Source organism: Muntiacus reevesi, chromosome 6, assembly GCF_963930625.1.
Source record: "Muntiacus reevesi chromosome 6, mMunRee1.1, whole genome shotgun sequence".
NCBI lineage: Eukaryota > Metazoa > Chordata > Mammalia > Artiodactyla > Cervidae > Muntiacus > Muntiacus reevesi.
Window position 1 is genome coordinate 84,302,783 of NC_089254.1, and position 19,998 is coordinate 84,322,780.

General features: G+C 41.7%; 1 protein-coding gene and 1 long non-coding RNA gene across 3 annotated transcripts in view; both read right to left on the minus strand.

The window, feature by feature from the left end:
* LOC136171112 (uncharacterized) overlaps nucleotides 1–19,998 on the minus strand; it is a 1,397,893-nt gene that overhangs the window by 1,218,790 nt on the left and 159,105 nt on the right. The gene's annotated exons all lie outside the window — the stretch shown is intronic.
* On the minus strand, nucleotides 1,729–18,417 carry GPR37 (G protein-coupled receptor 37). The gene is made up of 2 exons (XM_065939611.1): nucleotides 17,372–18,417; nucleotides 1,729–3,084 (listed from the first exon to the last, which is right to left on the minus strand). The coding sequence occupies exons 1-2, from the start codon at nucleotides 18,395–18,397 to the stop codon at nucleotides 2,266–2,268; spliced, it is 1,845 nt and encodes a 614-aa protein (XP_065795683.1). The 5' UTR covers nucleotides 18,398–18,417; the 3' UTR covers nucleotides 1,729–2,265.

Here is a 19,998-nt window from a genome sequence, read left to right on the forward strand (position 1 = left end):
AGTTTCTTGATTTACTGTTGCTGTTGTTTAGTCACTAAGTCATGTCCGACCCTTTGCAACCTCATGCCCTGCAACACGCCAGGCTTCCCTGTCCTCCACCATCTCCAGGAGTCTGCTCAAACTCATGTCTGTTGATTCGGTGATGTCATCCTACCATCTCATCCTCTGTCGTCGCCTTCTCCTCCTGTCTTCAATCTTCTCCAGCATCAGGTCTTTTCCAGTAAGTCAGTTCTTCAACTAAATATCATGAGACACACTGTGGAACGATAATTGTTGATCTTCTCAGCAGCCAAAACCCAGTTCAGGCATCCTCATTTCCAAAGACCTATTACAGGGATCTGTAAGAGGAACAAAGCTGCCCTGTTTTTATTCCTCCTCCAGTTCTTTGAAATACAGGCAGTAGGGGGAGTCCCTTTGAGGAGTACTGGACTGGGGAAAAGGAGATCCTCTGGGGCACTGTCATCTAGTTATTCTGGGTTTCATGCAGAAAACGAGTGCTCTGAATTAAGTACTTTTAATCTTTCTAGCACTAAAGTTTAATGATTTAAATAACAGTCAGGAAGAAAAAATGTGCTACTCAGTTATATTAAATAGTACAGAAATTGACAAGCAGAAAACACACAGGGCAGTTTCCAGCCAGAAAGTTGGGTTCCCCTATATGATTTTTCTGAGGACAGCAACAGGAAAATCACACTGAGTCACCTAGGTCACTGCCTCTGCCACCTGATTAGGGGTGTGTCCCACATGGCAGGCATCCTAAACAATTGCTTTTACTGGAACTCCTTCAGGGATTCATATAATTCAAATGGAGAGGACTAGTTTTTTTGTTGGGAGTTTACAGAATATCAATTTAAAGGTAGTACTTGAATATTTAAGTGTTTTAATCAAGATGTATAAATATTTTCTTATTCCACTATACTGTAATTTATTAAAGAAATTAAGTCACACAGATTAAACCAGGTTCATTTTTTAAAAGAAGAAAAATAAGAATTCAAAGTACTTCATAGAATTCATGGTGCTTCAGAGCTCAGTGTTTAGATGAAATAGATGACAAATGCATTGTTTTTTCATCTTTGGTTCCACTCATAATTTCCTCATGGGAAAACCTGTAGCTCTATATGCTGGTTAAGAGGTGAATTTTTTTTTTTTTTAAAAAGATAGTTTCTTCCTACTCTGCTGTCTATTTATAAATACTTTTAAAATATTTGGAAGTAATTTGCATCTCTATCTGAATATTAAAAATACATTTTTTTTTAAACATACAATATAATTTTATGGATCATACATATAAATAGTACTGTTAGGAAAACTTAGTGGTTTCCCACCTTAAAGGAAAACAGTCAACTGAGTGAAAGTCACTCAGTCATGCCCAACACTTTGCAATTCTCTAGGTCTATGCAGTCCATGGAATTCTCTAGGTCAGAATACTGGAGTGGCTAGCTTTTCCCTTCTCCAGGGGATCTTCCCAACCCAGGGACTGAAGCCAGGTCTCCCGCATTGCAGGCGAATTCTTTACCAGCTGAGTCACAAGGGAAGCCCAAGAATACTGGAGTGGGTAGCCTATCCCTTCTCCAGGGGATCTTTCTGACCCAGGTATCAAGCCGGGGTCTCCTGCATTGCAGGCGGATTCTTTACCAGCTGAGCTATCAGAGAAGCCTTAAAGGAAAATAGAATTTATAAAACAATAAGGTCGATTTGAAATTGTGCATAAAACCAGTAATTATGTATTTAAGGCAATTAAAATATTTATTGAATCTTGGTTAAAAGTAGATTGGCAATGAAGTTAAAGAATAAAGTGTCATTTATTTGGTGCTACTTGGTGAATGCTTCTTAACTACAACTCATCTCACAAAACCACATACAATATACTTTCAATCACAACTCAAACAGAAAATAGCCTACAAAATCACATGGCTATAACCAATATACAGTGATTATATTTTTTAAAAGAACGAAAGTAAGTTAGCAATTAATTAAGGTGCAGTCACTTTTTTTTTCAAATAAAATATTAGCACCATACCAGATAAAATGATCCAAAACTATGGGCCTCCCATACTTCTTAAGTAACTAAATATAAACTTCTTTTTCAAAGCACAAATATTAATTTGCAAAATCAGTTCTACCAGTAGTTAATATTTCTCTCTTTTTTTTTCTTTTGCATTTTTTCCCAGTAAGGAAAAATAGGAGTAAAAACTTTCACAGGGTATGAAAATCAAACAAACAAAAAAAAGAAAGCGAAGCCAACCCAAGGCTGTGCTCACTCCTTCAGCAATGAGTTCCAACAGAAGCAAACGTGGACATTTCTCGACGTATGGTGCTGAAAGGTGAGAGCTCCAGTTCTGTGGTGTATTCGTTGTCATTGTCATCACTGGTCACCGTGGACGACTTCTGAATGCACTCGTCACAGCAGCAGCAGCAGCAGTCCATAAAGGCCCGACTGAAGGGTTTGCAGAGACAGAAGAGGAGGACAGGGGTGACACAGGACTTGAAGAACAGAAGGAACTGGCTGATGATGTTAAGAAGGTCCATTGTCTGCTGGGAAACCCCTGTGGCCATGTAAGCAGTCACGATGTTGCAAATGTTTTCAGGAATAATGCAAAATCCATATAAAATGGTCAAAGCCACGACTGTACAGTTCATCTGGCTTTCTAGCTGGATCTGTCGCTTATTCCCCCGGGTACAGGCTTTCTCGGCTTTGCGGATTTTCCTTGCAGTCACTAGAGAGCAGGTGATGGTGAAAAGCGTGGGCAAACAGAAGTAACAGCCGAAATACCACCAGAGTCGAGCGCTGTCGTAGGTGAGGGCTAAGACATAGATGGTGTCGGGAAGGTCGGGGGAGATCTTGATGACGCAGCGCTCGGCAGGCGCTCGCCCGCTCAAGCCCAGGTCCTCCTTGCTCAGCTGGCGGAGCACCACTTCCGGCAGGGCTAGCAGGAGAGCGCCCACCCATATCACAGCAAGTTTGGCGGTTGTGGAAGAACAGTTTTCTATCATTTCATAGTACATCTGGACGTTGGTGGCCGCCCGGAAGCGGTCTATACACAGAGCGCATAAAGTGAAGGTAGTGACTCCCAGAGAAGCAACCTGCACGAGGAACATAGAATATATTTATCCTGGGTCATCTCTGAAAGATCAAAACATTAAGCAATAAATACAGATGGACGAAAAGTACCCCCCAAAAGAAAAGAATAATTTCCTGGAATCAGGCATGAGAAACTGTTGTTGGTGACTTCTGATGAATCATAGTAAGGACAACAAATAAAAATAGAAGGAAAAAGAGAGAAGAAATATAGTGGTTCTGGGTCATGGAGCCAAAAAATATTAAAGCTGGAAGGATGCATAAAGATCAGCTAGGTCATAGTCTACCAAGAGAGGTAAGGTAGTTCTCAGAGTCACAAGATAAGCAGAGTAATCAACTGAGAGCACCAAATTTACTCCACTGTTTGGGGTGAAGTTAAAGTCATTTAATGTTTAATAAATGCAGTCATTATTTATATATTTAAACAAGGACAATGGATAGGAGGTAAAATGTTCCTGAAGGTTCAGATAAAACAGGAGACTAACAGAAAATCCTTGAAGTGAATGGGCTGCTTTGGGGTATACCCCAAATACCTACTTCATATGGGCTTCTCAGGTGGCACTAGTAGTAAAGAACCCACCTGTCAATGCAGGAGATGAGGTTCCACCCCCGGGTTGGGAAGATCTCCTGGAGGTGGGCAAGGCAACCCACTCCAGTATTGTATTCTTGCCTGGAGAACCCTAAGGACAGAGGAGCCTGGAGGGCTGCGATCCACAGGGTGGCAAAGAGTCAAACACAACTGAAGTGATTTAGCATGCATGCACACACGCACTTATATATATGTGTGTATATGTATAATGAATATACATTAATGTCTACATTTTTAGGACTCTAAAGGACCATGTTGACAAAAGGAAAACCATTTGTCCTAACAATTTCAGCACTCAAAACATTAACTGTTTACTTACTACGTTTAGGCTGTCACTCTCCCTAGAAAAATAGAAACTTGCCTTGTGGATTCTATGAATCCCAATGGCAAACAGTCTTGCTTCTTATACACTACATATTAGCTAGTGTCTACTAGTTTTCATATGGAAAATAAGGATACTGCATGCGTGTCCTGATTACTCTCATAACTATTGCTGGAGACAGTCTGAAGTGAGATAAAATGAGGGGTTAGCTGTATGAAAAGCAGAAATGAAGAAAAATAGGAATAACAGAGTCTACATCAGAGCAAATCAAGAGATCATGGTTAAACTTATAACCACAGTTTTTTTACTACAAAATCTTCATGAAGTTTTCCATAAACATCAGCATAGAAAATATTAATCTAATATGCCTGAGCCATCTCTACATTTACCTTTTTAAAATTAATTTTCAACTTAATGAGTTGTTCACCTTAATAGAAATATATTTTTCATTTATGCTAGAGACTCAAAATAATTCTACAATTGAAGTCCACACTGTGCAACTGTCCTAAGATCAGATTGTGTTTTATGTCAATGATTTTTTTAATATTACCTTTTGGAAATCAAAGAAGAATGTGTCATTTTTCTAAAGGTCTGCATCAAACAGTATTATTTGGAAATTGCTGTATTTTCTTGTACAGATTTTTGGAAGTTTGTATGTATATATTAGCTTTGCAAGTGTTTTGAGTCATCTCTCTATAAGATTGTAAAGCACAAACAAAAAAACAATTCTCAGGCTATCAAATGTACAAGAGTCCTCAGCAAGACTTTCTGCACCATCTTCACTGAGGCAAATCACGTGCATATTTCCTTGTCACCCTGTTTCCACAGTCAGTCCAAAAATATAAAGCTACAAAAGTTTATGCTCTGCAGCCTTTTAAAATTATGAATAACATTTCTTTTAAAAGGACAGCTTGGCAATATGAAAATACTAGACTCTGAGAAGAAGCAGTCTCTTAGAGGCTCACAAAATCTGTTTGCTTGGTAATTTTCTATCATTACTTACAGAGAACACACAACGCATAAGTGATAGTATCTTCTCCCCGATTGATCTCCATCATTTTAAATCTAGAGATTTAAAATCTGAACCAATTACTACAGGAGCTAGCATTTGCATGCCTATCTCAAATCTGTTACAAAGCATTTAATGTGAGGTAACAGCAAAGAGCAAATGAATGTAGGTGGACAGGTACTAAAACAGATGTGTTAGATTATCAGCTCCTCAGATACCATAAACTTTGCTGCATCTTCATTCTAAATGAAAAGATGTTCACTGCTTCAAAAAGCAAAAAAAAAAAAGGGGGGGGGGTGTTTCTAGATTCTGTATAACTCATCTCATAAGATTAAAAAAGAAAAAATTAGGACAAATTTTTAGCAGGATTTACATGTGCCTCGATTTTTTTACTCAGGAATCCTTTTACATTTTATTTTATTTGAAGATGCTCAGTTCTTCAACCATACTCCTGAGAGCTGCAGTACTGAGGACTTCAAACACATTTGACCTATAGTGCTCTTGACAAACCATGGATTACGGGAAACTTCTCAGTTGTCATACACAAATTTCAGGAAACTCCTGCATCTAGCTTTCTACTTTCAAATTGTTCTTCTCTCTGATAAAATTCTCTGCAATTAGGATTGCAGAGGTAAACTAAAATGAAGTAAACCATCCAGGAAGGTCACAAGAGCTAGAGAGAGTTAAAAGAACCACTGAGACAAACAGCTCCCCAAATACAGACAGAACTTACCACGCAGTTGCCAAGAGCAACTGCATCCCAAATGCCAGTCCTAGATAGCTACTCTCTCCTGCTGCCACTGCCTGCAGTGTTATTACTCCAGATATTTTTCTATAAATTCACTTATGCACTTGAAACATGACATGAAACAGCAAGAAAGGCACAAGGTCCCCACTCAGTACTTCCCCAGGTTATTTACAGGAGGCTGTAAACCTTTGTAGAGAATTAACTGCATGCCATAGAAATGCATGGATAAAAATCAGCTGGACAAGGAGTAGTGGGCTAATTTCTGTTTACTCATATATGGAATCTATCCATGTAATTAGAATTGCTAAATGTTGAGGTAACATTTGGCCATGAGAAGATTTCTATCACAATTTTTAAATATACTTGTTTACATACAGCTCATTAGAAATTCTACCAAGATGAATGGTGCAATTATATACAATTATAAAACTGTATCATGAAGGCTGGATCTTTCTGCATTTAATGACCATATCTGATTGCTAAAATTCCATATCACTAGAAATATGCTCTTGGGAGTAAAGCTTTAAGCGTTAGCTTAGATGGTTAGTTTTTTGAAGCAATATTCTGAGAGATGGAATGCGTGAGATGCAATCTCTTATTAATTAAACTGCAACCGGAGGAATAATTAACATCAACAAAAGCAGAAATGTAAACAATTTGAATGGACAAGATGGTTAATTCTGAGAATCAAGATCAAAGGAAAGTTGGAAGCAGAAATCTTTAACTATTTGGGAAAATAATATAGCATTTTGAGGGGACTGCCATCAAAATACAGGCACTAGAGAATCAAAATGAACAACTCTGAAATCTTTTCTTCCACCAGCAGTGTTGTGCTCTTCTTTGTGTCCTGGAAGAACAACAGTAAATGTTGCTGCCCAGTCAACATCTCGAACAGTGAGGCTGTGGGCAGCTGTGGTCACCTGCGGTCACCTGCAGTGTTTCTTCAAGGGCCCGTAGAGGCACAGGGCCAGTGGATGCCCTCATGCGAGGAAGCAGCAGTTCCAATGCACAAGAGTTCTCCCTACCATTTAAGGTTCTAACTGGGTACAAACATCCGGCTGGAGGAAAGTACTGTCTTCAGCTAGTACTATTTCAAATCCCTGTTCATTCAAAATGATGTGAAGAAAGAGCACATGGATATGTTACAAAAAACAGTCATCTACAAAAATTCTGTGGTAGCTATAGCTCCATTTCTCAGAAGCTTCCTGCAGACAGGCAAATAAGAAACCTTTATGAATGAGGTCAAGCTATGAAAGTTTAACTCATACCAAACAAATAGCATATTTTCCTAAACTCTCTGATAGACATCAGTGATAACACTGATGGGGAAAGAAAAGACTGATGTACTTCCAAGCAAAAATTCTTTCATATGACATTGAACCCACGTGCTTAACTACAGTGAAGCAACTGGAATACACTGATTTTTATAAAACAGGAAGATTTCTAACCAAAAGCATGACAACTGTACTCTCGCCTAACTTATATTTTACCTCAGAAAGACAAGTGCATCTATTTATGGGCTGTCCTTTGTACACAAGTAACCCTCAAAACAAGGGCATCATTGTTAAGAAAACCCATTCATTTGAGCCATGAATGATAACCCATTATAAGTCCATGGTTAGAGACCTAACAATCAGCCAGGAAAAAAGCAGGAGCAGCACAGGGTAGAGTTTCCTGTGAAACTCTAAATGGCTTGAGCTTGTGTCCCTGGCTTCCTCTTGCATTTCCCATGACACATCTCCTCGAAACTCTTCAGGGCAACTTCCCCACCAGAGACACTTTTTTGAGCAACAGTGTAGGAACCATGTTTTTCAAAGCCACTGTTTATCATCACTGTTTATCAAAGCCACTTTATTCATCACTGTCAATGTGATGGCTTTTATCAAAAGGTCTTCATCTTGGAGCACATGCTAATCACGATCCTGTGGCAGTAACACACTTGTTTTAGTGTTTCCAAACCAAAATACAGAATGAGGAGGAGAGATGTGTCTCAACCCGGGCAAGGACGCACAGGCTTCGGAAATGAAATGAAGCTCTTCACGGGCACAAAAACAATTCTTCCACAGGCAAAAAGAGGGCTTCTTACTTTTATCAAAATCACTGAGATTTAATCTGATACAACTGCATATCACACATATCTATTTATTTCAACTGTACCCAGCCTATTTCATCTTTACATGATTTCCAGGGTCAGGGAAAGACAAGTTTCAAGGTATCAGCTATTGCTGCCTTCTCAACTCTACTCCCTCATTTTTAAACTTGGTAACATGTTCTTGCTAAGTTTAAAAAAAAAAAGACTATTTAAAAGTCAATGTATCACCGTAATATTTGTATTTATCCTTTTACTTTTATCATTCTCACCTTGACATTCCTAACAATTGAGACTTCTGACTTTTGTAGAAGTACATTCCTTCGCAGTTAAAAAAAATAATTTTGCTACAACTTATCTAAAATGTTATAATTTAAATATAAATATGCCAATGCTTATTGGTTAGAAACAACAATAACAACAACTGAAGCAAGATTAACATCATTTGTCCTAAAATGCAAGCCATCTAATGGAATCAACAGATTTTAAGGAATTTAATCATTACAAATTTGTTCTCAATAAATAGAAATTCATTTCAAAAGGTAGTATTTCCCACAAGCCCAAAGTCTAGATTTCAGCTCTTAATATTATGACGTTGTTTCTAATCAATCTTAAAATGAACTGGAATTTCTGTTTTTCACCTAGGGGTTCCGATGAGTTTCCAAAGACCAGTAACAAATTTTCACCTGTTTTTTTCTTGTGAATAATGACACTGCACCATTGCATATGGTCATATTGTTTTTGTAAAGTTGCTAAGTGGTGTCTCACTCTTTGTGACCCCATGGACTGCAGCATGCCAGGCTTCCCTGTCCTTCACTATCTCTCAGAGTTTTCTCAAACTCATGTCCATTGAGTCCGTGATGCCATCCAACCATCTCATCCTCTGTTGCTCTCTTCTCCTCCTGCCCTCAATCTTTCCCAGGATCAGGGTCTTTTCCAATGAGTCAGCTCTTCGCATCAGGTGGCCAAAGTATTGGAGCTTCAGCTTCAGCATCAGTCCTTCCAATGAATATTCAGGGCTGATCTCCTTTAGGATGGACTGGTTGGATCTCCTTGCTGTCCACAGGACTCCTTGGACAGCAAGTAGTCTCTTGCACATGGTGGTGAACCTAAACTAAAGACAAAATCAGAACTGGCCTCATCCATTTGTTGTTAAGTAATTATGATTTGAATGACATTGAGAGACCATATTTGAAGATAAACTTCTCTATTCTTAACCAAAATCCCATTCTGGGTAATAGGTTAAGGAAGTAGTATCCTCTCTTTATTCATCCTTCTTACAAAAGGCGTGTATCTCTGAATGTCACAGAGACTGTGAATTAGTTAACAGATGCATTTCCTATATGAGAGAAATCTGAACCAAGGAGAATAGAGGTAGGAGGAAAGTTCCCTGAAGGCAGGAAGTGATGAGAAAGGAGTGAAAAATGGCAGCCCCGAGTACAGTCATAGACCTCTAGGCTAGGATCAAATCAGTGACCTTGGCCTCATTCATGCTGTGAACCATTCAAGTGTGCTGATAGATCACATTGAAAACCATCATAAATTCACAAGCTGAAAGTATTCTATCTCAAGAATAAGTCTGGAACTGTGATTATATCCGGTTTTTATGGAAGTTTTATGGAAAGTGTCTGTACTGACTTCGCAAATAGAAAGAGCCCATATTTGAGGTCGTAGCAATTCCATTCTCTACTCCACCTTGAAATTTTAGAAGAGATCATCTCTTCTGGCACAAAGAATACCATTCTCATAAGGATACCTAAGAGTTAGTCTTGGCAACAAGGTTAAGTTAATTATGGGACTCTGGCAGAACAATTCGTGGTAAGAAAAATGACAGAGGATCCCTGAAGGATGGGTGCAGAAGTGCAGTGTCAGAGACAAACCTCAATGCATAGCGTGAATTCTTCTCCCCACATGGTCCATATCTCAGACTCAGAGCCCTGTGCTTCCAATGGGATACCATTAAACCTAGGACTGTAGGGCCAGGCTCCTTTGTCCATGGGATTTCTCAGGCAAGAATACTGGAGTGGGTTGCTATTTCCTTCTTCAAGGGATCTTCCCAACCCAGGGATCTAACCCAAGTCTCCTGCATTGGAGGTGGGTTCATTACCACTGAGCCACCGGGGAAACCCTACAATTCACAGGAAGAGCTATTAAAGGTGGGACCCTTCTCTCATGGCCCATGTAGTACAAGGGTGGACGACAAGGTAGAACCTTACATTCTCAGCCTTGGGTAGACTCAGAAGCTCAGATCTATTTTGCTTTTGCATAACTTCTTTTTCACTGTTGAGGGATATTTTATTGATTTAACCAGATACTTTGAAAGCCCTCAAAAACTGAGGGTAAGTCCTAAAGTTGATTGTGGGCTTGAGGGATGACTCCAATTCTCCATGCTTCCATTTTCCCTGGCTCTATAATAAGGTGTGAAGTATCTCTCTTATCAGCTTTTCTTCCCAGGTCCTCTAAGGTCAAATTAAACAATTGGTATGTTTATGAGATTTTTCAGAAGAAAAGGACATCATTTAACATTCTGCTATTGCACTGCTAAATAAACCATTCATTTAAGTACAATTTTAAAACTCGATTTACTTAATGTCTTTATGACTAATAAGGATGACTAATTCCAACTCGGAAATGGTTATCTCAGGCATTGTATTCTAAATAATAATTTAACATCTAACAATATTTGGAATAATTCTGTATTCTAAATGAAATGTCTAGGACAGTCACATCTGCTGAAATGTCTCATACACCTCATATCCTAGGACAAGTTGAAAAAACAAGAAAGCAAGAATTAATAGTTGTAGCTTTTCACCATAGCTCTAGGCTGTACATATTTGTGAACACTAATAGCAAGAATATGATTGAAAAAGAATGAAAGGGAACATAGTTTTCACTTGAATTTTTTCATCTTTGGAGAGAGGAAGAACGGTTGTGAGATGACTGATTCCAGGGCCATTCCTGAACCTCCATGACAGCTTGTTTAAGCCCCTCTTACAGTATTATCACACTATATAGCACGTGGTTTCACTTGTCTATAATAGCAGTAACACACATCTATAAACACACAGTATAAACACATCTATGTTACTGAACTCTGGAAGCTTTTTCCTCTCTTTCCCTCCTATTCTCTCCTAACTTAGTGCCTAGCTCTTAGAAGAAAAGCCCAATAAATGTTTAATGAATGAATGGATAGTAAATAAATGAGTGAATAATGACATCTATGGAAGAGGACTGTAGAAAATAATGAATTATTCAAGCTGCTCTTTAGTCCTTATTGGGTGCTGGTGTTTTGTGTATAATTCTTAAAAGCTGAAAGCCAACTGATATCTCTAGGAGACAAGTAAAGAAAAACCCATATTCTTGTTTCTACTTCATTGGCAAGCTTTACAAAAGGATAGCATTCGTATAATCAATAGTTAAGGAAAGTACTTGAATTTCACATTTTATTATTCTAAAACTTTCATTCCTCATGTGTATTAAAAAGCAGAGACATCACTTTGCTAACAAAGGTACATATAGTTAAAGCTATGGCATGTCAGGTATGTAGACATGTACATACCTGTGAGGTATTGGACATGTGGAAGGTTGAGACCTGAAGAATTGATGCTTTTGAACTGTAGTGCTAAAGACTCTTGAGAGTCCCTTGGACTGCAAGGAGATCCAACCAGTCAGTCCTAAAGAAATCAACCTTGAATAGTCATTGGAAGGACTGATGCTGAAGCTGAAGCTGAAGCTCCAATACTTTGGCTACCTGATGTGAAGAACTGACTTATTGGAAAAGACCCTGATGCTGGGAAAGATGGTAGGCAGGAGAAGGGGACAACTGAGAATGAGATGTTTGGATGGCATCACAGACTCAATGGACATAAGTTTGAGCAAACTCTGGGAGATAGTGAAGGACAGGAAAGCCTGGAGTGCTGCAGTCCATGGGGTCACAAAGAGTCAGACATGACTTAGCAACTGAACAACAACATTTCTCCGGTGGAACCCAAGTTCAATAAACTTCATTGTACACTGTTCATGAATAGAGTTATACATAGGCACACACTCTATTTTTTCTTTTTTTTTCTTTTCTGGTTAACTCTTCGGAGTTATCAGCCAATTATTTCTCTTGCATGGGAATGTGAAAATTATTATAAAGGATTAATAGGAAGTCATACAATATGTGTTAAGTACCATTCTAACTCAGTGTGTTTATTTTCCCTGAGAATATTATTAGTAACTTTCAAATAGCTCTCAAAACTGTGTTCTTCCACTTAAAAGTCCATCAGTATACCTAGTTCTTCTCCAGGGGATTTTCCCTGCCCAGAAATCTAACCTGTGTCTGCTGCAGACAGATTCTTTACCTCAGAGTCACCACAGAAGCCCATTGGCAACCGGCTCCAGTACTCTTACCTGGGAAATCCCAAGGACAGAGGAGCCTGGTGGGCTATAGTCCATGGGATCACAAAGAGTCAGAAATGACCTAGCGACTAAACAAACTAATATCTAATCCACTCCTCAAGCAAAGTTACTGTCCATTGTGATAGAGTTCTAGAGAAATCTGTGTAGAATAGCATACCTGTATGGCAATATAAGGGCTCCCCAGGTGGCACTAGCGGTAAAGAACAGGCCTGCCAATGCAGCAGACATAAGAGATGGGAGTTCGATTCCTGGGTCAGGAAGATCCTCTGGACAAGGGCATAGCAAACTCACTGTATTCTTGTCCGGAGAATTCCAAGGACAGAACAGCCTGGCAGGCTACAGTCCATGGGGTCACAAAGAGTCAGAAAGGACTTAGCAACTGAACAACAACCAGGATTCTCCCATGGCTTCCGTGGTGGCTCAGTGGTAAAGAATCTGTCTGCCAATGCAGGAGAGGAGGGTTCCATCCCTGGGTTGGGAAGATCCCCTGGAGAAGGAGATGGCAACCCACTCTAGTAATCCCATGGACAGAGAAGCCTGGCAAAAGAGTCACACACAACTTAGCAACTAAAAAACAAGAACATATTCAAGACCTCCAACTGACATCTCAAGAGAAATATACATTTAGCAGTGGATCTGGATCAGATGTAACACTTCACTCTGGTAGGCTTTCATCAAGTAATGAGCAAAGAGCTGTTCCAGTTGCCCCATTCAATGCCTGAGTTATTTGGCTTTAAGCATTTGTTATATCTTTTTTGCCTTTTCATACTGTCCATGATGTTCTCTCAAGGCCAGAATACTGGGGATGACAGAGGATGAGATGGTTGGATGGCATCACCAGCTCCATGGACATGAGTTTGAGCAAGCTTCATTGCTCAAACTCCATTGAGTTGGTGATGGACAGGGAAGCCTGGAGTGCAGCAGTCCATGGGGTCGCAAAGAATTGGACATGAGTGAGTAACTGAACTGAACTGAAGCATTTGTTAGATCCCTAGAGAATGGTACAGTAGGGAGCTCTTCTGCCATCCTCCTATTGCAATCCATACCCAGACCTCCATATGCAAGCCACATATACACTCTCTCTCCACAAATTATTGCTTGGAGTATAGTTTTGTTTTGTTTTTTTCCTCTGGTGACTCTCTGATAAACCAGTTTAAAATGATGTGTGTGTTAGGGTGGCCACCATCAACCCAGACTTCCTTCTCTCCTGTCCCCCTTTCCTACCATTGCATCTTTATGGGACTTATCATTAGACCACAGAGACTTCATAATCCTGGAACAGAAAGAGAAAAATTATCAACTACAAATGTTCCCACTATGATTCCATTCACAGTAACATTAAATATAATAGAACTCCCTTTCTAGAGATAGACTCTGGAAGCTCCGTGTTCTCCTTAAACTTTATGTCAACTCTTTGAAATAAAAAAGAAGACTTGAATGCAAATTGCAAAGACCGATCCTTTCTGTTGAAGAAACACCTATTTTTCTATACAAACAGAACTCTCCCCTAAATTCTTACACCTCTTTAAGATGATGCTAATACTCACGCTGAAGAAGAAAGAACTATAGTAGAGAAGGAAACGAAGGCAAAAGAGAAGATAGAGAAAATCTGTAAAGATCAATCAAAGTGAATTGTGGTTGAAATTTTAAAATAAACACATTGAAAAAGGCAAAAACAACTACTATAAAAATGGTAGCTCAGACATTATAAATCAATAGAGAGTGTGTGATGGGGAAAAAAAGGGAAGAATAGCCAACTAATAAGATAAATATAAAAAAGTAAAAAGTAAAGAAAGAATCAAATCTAGATAATAAAAGGAGATGAAATGTCAAATAATTTTCAGTCTTGCAGTCAAGAAGAAAAAGATTCAGAATGAGGATAAATTATGGAAAAGGGTTTTAAAAACATCTGTAATGTGCTCCCCAATCTAAGACACTTTGTAGTTGCTAAGAACATAAAGTACATATATCTGTATTTGATTATTAAGATAATCATCTTTGGCACGTTAAAAAGTGCAATTGTAAAAAAAAAAAGTGTAGTTATCCCAAATTACTGCAACTTTTTAAAATTTAATGAGCTACCAACTAGGGAATTTACTGTCAGTTTATGGGAAGGAAGATGAAATTTAAAAATATAAAAAGCTATAAATTTTATCATAAAACAGACAATGCCAACTAGGTTTACTGTTTTTTTCCTGCCTGTTGGATTCAAAAATCTTTTTAAAAGATAACAAACAGCAGAAAAAGAAAAGAGTCACTGGACACTTTTGCCTCATAGATGTTTGCTAATAACCAAATATCAACATCAAGTGTTGAGACCAAGGGTCTGGCTGCCATTGACTAGTGTACATACTTAGGAGGGTCATTTCTCTTCTCTGAGTGTCATGTTTCATCTTTAAAATGAGGGGATTCACTTAGAAGGTTACCTGGTTCTAATTCAACATGATAATTCAAACGTCAGTGGAGTGGATGCTGTTGTTCCCCACACAGATTGCTTCCCCACCCAAAAGTCCTTTAAGGAATGAGATGCTGACTTCCCTACCTGCTGGGACTATTGTGGTTGAAGGCTCTTAGCTGCATTCCTCTATAGGATTGCCCTTGACCAAAGAAATCCACCCAGTTCAAGGTTATGCCCCCTTCCTGGGAGCAACTTGAATCCAGTGACAGGTCCATCACGGGGCTACGTAAGGGCTGAGTCCTCTTGCCTCCATTCAGGATATCCCTGTAGAACCATCCCAGCCCTAGAGCTCCTGTGTAGTCTCCTGAAGTCTTTGTGACATTTGCATCACATTTCAACTTCCCCGTTTTTTCCCCAGAAACCCAACATGGAATAGGCATTAGATCTCTCTTCTGTGAAAATAGCAATGTCTCTTGGAGGCAGAAATGCTTTATTCTGAAATTTGAGTTATATTTCTTGCACTTATAATCAGAAACTGTGAAGCTAATACTACTACTGTCTGATCACAGTAGTGATCATTTTCACAGAAAATTATGAAATATTATAGAATTATTTCAGAAGAACAAGATTAAGTATGAGTATAGAAACACTAAATCTTAAGGTCTTTATTCATTACACTAAAAGTAAAAATGTATATTATAGTTTAATTTTTCAAGAAATAAAAATGAGTGAATCTTTTTTTCAAGCCTTTGATTCTCTAGAAGGAAAAAAAGCTCTGTACCAATAACTAAAAAAATAGGGCTATGAAGAAGGAGAAAATACAGAGTAAAAAATAACAATAATTGCTATTCTTAAGAAGATGAGAATTAAATTTAAAAACTAAACACAAATGAAAATATATATTTTTTCTAAAATCCTCAGAATTAGAAAGAAAATTAAAACACACACATAATACCATCACTCGAAACTCATAGGTTTCATAAAACTCACCAAAATTTGATTATTCTTTTCTGATTTTGAATGAAATTATTTTAAAGTTGTTTTTTTTCCTAAGAACTTTGTTGTTGTTTTTTTTTTTCTTTCCCAGTTTCTTTTTTCTGTCCTCTTTATTGTTTTCCCTCTACTGTATGAAAATTTTATCCTGTTCAGTACAATTAAAACAAGCCAATTTGCTTTCCTCTTCTTGGATGTAACTCTCCTATTTACTTACTAGTTTACTTTTGTCTCTTTTTTGCATATGTCAATTTCTTCTGCACTATTTAAACAATCAGAGAAACCTTACATTGTATGATGACTGGTAGACACATATTCTCTTCCATAAATTTAACTTCCTTCTCTGCAATTCAAAAATAAGCTGTCTTCCAAATAAATTAGATGTTTCAGAGCTACTTGGAGCTTGGCAACAAGAGAAATCCTAGATCTTGGTAAAGCAGCAACAGCTGATTTAGCAAGCATGCAATGATCCTGCAGCTGATTCCTGCCAGGATAGCAGAGGGTCTTATTTACAGCTTCTTGCCTTGGTCCTTCTAAGTAGGTACTGTTTTCTGTTTACTTATCCCCTAGCTCTAGGCCCTGGAACAATGTTGAACATAGTGTCACTGGCCCTGGTGCCAGACAGGATCAGGATCTCTGGAATATTTACAGTTTCCCTTCTTCTGCTTCCATAAATGAAATGGGCAGTCTGAATGGAGGAAATCAAGGGCCAGCTGGCTAAAAACACAACTGGCGACAAAGCACTTGGGCTCCATCCAAGAGCTGGTGTTTAAAGAGAAGCCATTTAAAGAGCAAATCCAACTACCATAATAACGGTTAAGGACACTAGCTGTAGGATGTTACAGTAAAATTTTACTCAAAGATTCTCATTTCCAAAGTTCAGAACCTATTAAGTGTCCCCTACTTCTTAAGAAATTTTCTAGTCTTAGAAAAGTAGTCACTCCATTACACCCTAACAAATAACAGGTATATTCTATACATTTTGAGAATGTTCAATAAATTCTGTGCCATGAGGTACAAAGTGTTATTTTTCCTTAAGGTCATTCATACAAAGTAAATAAAATGGTTACAAAATTGAAGAATGAAAACAGAGGGACAGAAATGACATAAGAATACAAGAATTCAGATGGGATAGCATGGCAGACAGCCAGACCCTAAAACTAATTTGGGAGGTTACTAATGTATCAAGACGAAGTGACAAAGAAGAGTAGATTTCCTCTGGTAAATAAAATATTACTCAATTTTTTATATTTAAGGAAAGAATTTAATAATATTCTTGGGGAATAAATCATACTGGAGCACTAGAAATCTGTAGATAAATGATATAGGGCTTTATCCCTGCTAGGCTCTAATAATGACAGTCAAGGACTGATTGCTTATTAACCCTAGAATCTGACAATCGCCAATACATATATATACACACACACACCATAAAACACCATATTCAGAGAAAATACATTTAAAACCTAAACAATCCTATGTATAATGTGATCATAGCTATTTCCCAATTTAGGACCAGATGAGTTTGAAGGTGACTGGACAAAGCCGGCTCAGGTCCGCCCCCCACACCCAGTGTATAAATGCCAATGTATATACATGATTGGCAGGAGAAATGGGGGAGAGACTCAGGAAAAGTGCAGGGGTTCAGCGGCCAGGTAGGTGTGTGGAGCAGCAGTCCTGATGCTATAAATCCCGTAAATGAATAAAGCCAGTAGCTCGAGACCCCCTGGACGGCATTACCTCTATATAGGGCACGATCTTGCAGGAGAAGTCCTCCAGCAGCCACTTCTTGGTCAGTTCATGAAAGATGACCAGCGGAAGGCAGAAGAAGATGATGAGAAAGTCCCAGAAGGCCAGGTTGGCCAAGAGGGAGTTGGAGATGCTCCGCATGTAATAGTTGTGGCACACGATGCACATCACCGCCAGGTTGCCAATGATGCCGGTCCCGAAGATCACCACGGACAGACACAGGACGGCATAGGCTCCGTACGACTCCTGGGTCAGCGGGTAGAAGGGGTTCTTCAGCCGCAAGCGTGGGTGCGTGCTGTTCCCCCGCCGGGGACCCCCGCGTTCGCGAACCCCTTCAAGGGAGGACCCATTCTGAGCCAGCGCCCTGCCAGGGGGTGCCATCGTCCGCCCTTCGTGCCCCGACGGTCCATGGACCGTCTTGGGTTGGGGGTCGTGGGGAGAACCTTGGCGTTTCGCGGCTCTCCTCGGCCAATAATAAAGGTCGCTGGCTCCGGGTTCCTTCCTCGCACTCTGCTCCTGGCTACGCCCAGAAAGGCCAGCGCCTCTGGGACCCTTCTCCTTCTCCTCCGAGGTGTGAAGGAAGAACTGGAGAGCCGTGGGGTTCCCTCTCCCCAAAGTTTCAGGGGGCTCCTGACCCCGGGCACCTTTCCACCTCCAGGCTCCAGGTGGCCTAGCCGGGGGTCCCGAGGGCTCAGCTGCCGACGCCTCCGCCCCTCTGCCCACACCTGGGTCACGGCGGGGACCGGCCGGTAGGTCCCACGGGGGCGCCGAGCGCTCCACTGCCTCCTGCTCCTCCTCCCTGGGCGCACGAGTTGGCAGAAGGTCTCCTGCAGAATCTCCTGGTCCCCAAGCGTCCCTGCTGCGACGCTGGATCAGTGTAGGTGAACAGCTTTCTCCCAGACAGTTTTCCTTCCTGGGCGCAAGGGCGGACCCGAGGGCAGGAGAAGCGGAGACCTTGAGCACCAGCAGAAGCAGCAGCCGCGAGGTGCGGGCGAGAGGTGCGCCCGCGGCCCGCATGGCTGGGCGACGGCGCTCCCAGCAGCAGCGGCTCCCGCCTAGGACCGACACCTGCTGCCCAAGTTGCCGCTGAGAGTTAGGCACATGTCACACACTAACCCCCGCCCCGGCAGCGGGGGACGGGAGATTACGGGGGTGTTGGGGGATGGGTCTTGGGGTCACAACCCTCCCCCTCTACGATCCTTCCTTGTTTGGCGTCCTGAGCATTTCTCAGTCAAATCCAACCCGGACGCTACGTATCCCCAAGGCTCAGGGAGGGACCCGCTGCTCCGAGTGGCTGACCTTGAAAACTTGCAACCAACACCTGCTTGATGATTAATGTTGCGACTGGGAGAAGCCCGGACGAAGCCCCGCGCTCCTCCCTGCCTTTGGGGTGGTTGCCTTCTTGGTAACAGTTGCTCCGCCTATTTACATCCTTTCGAGGCGGCTCTATCCAGCAGCAAGCCGAGGTCGCTCAAGGGAAAGAAAAACAAGTTGCCCTCCTTCGGATGCCTAGAAGCCACAGTCCCATCCCGCTCGCTGGAAACAGGTTGCTAGCTGCCAGACGCCGCTCAGATGCTCCCGGGAAACTCTGCCCCACCTAACCCCGGCAACCCGCGAGGCTGCTGCGGACCTGGAGGCGAGGGTTTGGAAACCCGCGGCCACTGCCAAAGTTGTTTCTCCTCTCGGTCGAAGTTGACCAGGGGGCGGCGCGGGCTGCTGGGCGGCGCGTCCCCGCGGAGAACGGAATCGGCGGTGGAGGTGGGGTGGGGTGGGGAGGGCTGGCGCTGCTCCTCGGTGGACGGGGCCGGCGGCCGCGGGAGCTCGTTGCGGCGACGGCGGGCGCAGCCCGGGCGGAGACTGTGGTGCCTGGAACCGCCGCGGGCGAGGCGGTGCATGGCTGGGAAGGGGGGAGGTGGCCCGGCCTCTCCCCGCCGCTCCAGCCGCGGCGCGCGCCCGCGAAATCCAGCGCTCCGCTCCTCGCCTCCTCCCCCTCCTCAGCCTCCTGCGAGAGATTCTGGTTTGTGGGGAGACGGGATCCCCTGGTGGCTTACGACTCACTAAACCCACACACGTTTCATTCAAGCCCTTTGTAGCGGCTTTCACACGTAGGCGCTGGAAGCGGCGAGGGAACAAGGGCGGAGACGCGGAGCCTGCGCGGCTCGAGGCTAGGGATGGGCGGGACGTGCTAATTCCCCAGATGTCGGAACCAGCCAGACCGGCCCCAGAGCCAGGTTGCGGGAGAGAGGGGAGAGACCTGTGCCTTCGCTTCCAATCGGCTGTGGCCCCTGCGCTTGTTCAGGTCCTGGTCCCCGAGGGAGTGGTAAGGTGAGGCACTCACCTCTTTAGGTATTCCCAGGAACTGAGGACGGGAAAGAAAGGATGCTCAGAGGCTTCCATCACAAAGAATGAGCAGTTTGGGGAGTGGGACGCAGAACGGGGATGCTCAGGATGCCCCATGACCTTTAACCATTCTACCTTTAATACCTTGGGCTTCCCAGGTGGCCTTAGTGGTGAAGAACCCGCCTGCCAGTGCAGAAGACAGAAGAAATACAGGTTTGGTCCCTGGGTTGGGGAAATCCCCTGGAGAAGGACGTGGCAACCCACTCCAGTATTCTTGC

Bases quoted from the DNA above. Each gene is read 5' to 3' on its own strand.
- GPR37 (XM_065939611.1), bottom strand. From the start codon at position 18,397: ATGCGGGCCGCGGGCGCACCTCTCGCCCGCACCTCGCGGCTGCTGCTT. The intron at 3,085-17,371 runs GTAATGCCGTCC...TTCCTCGTGCAG, and splicing joins AGATCGTGCCCTATATAGAG to GTTGCTTCTCTGGGAGTCAC.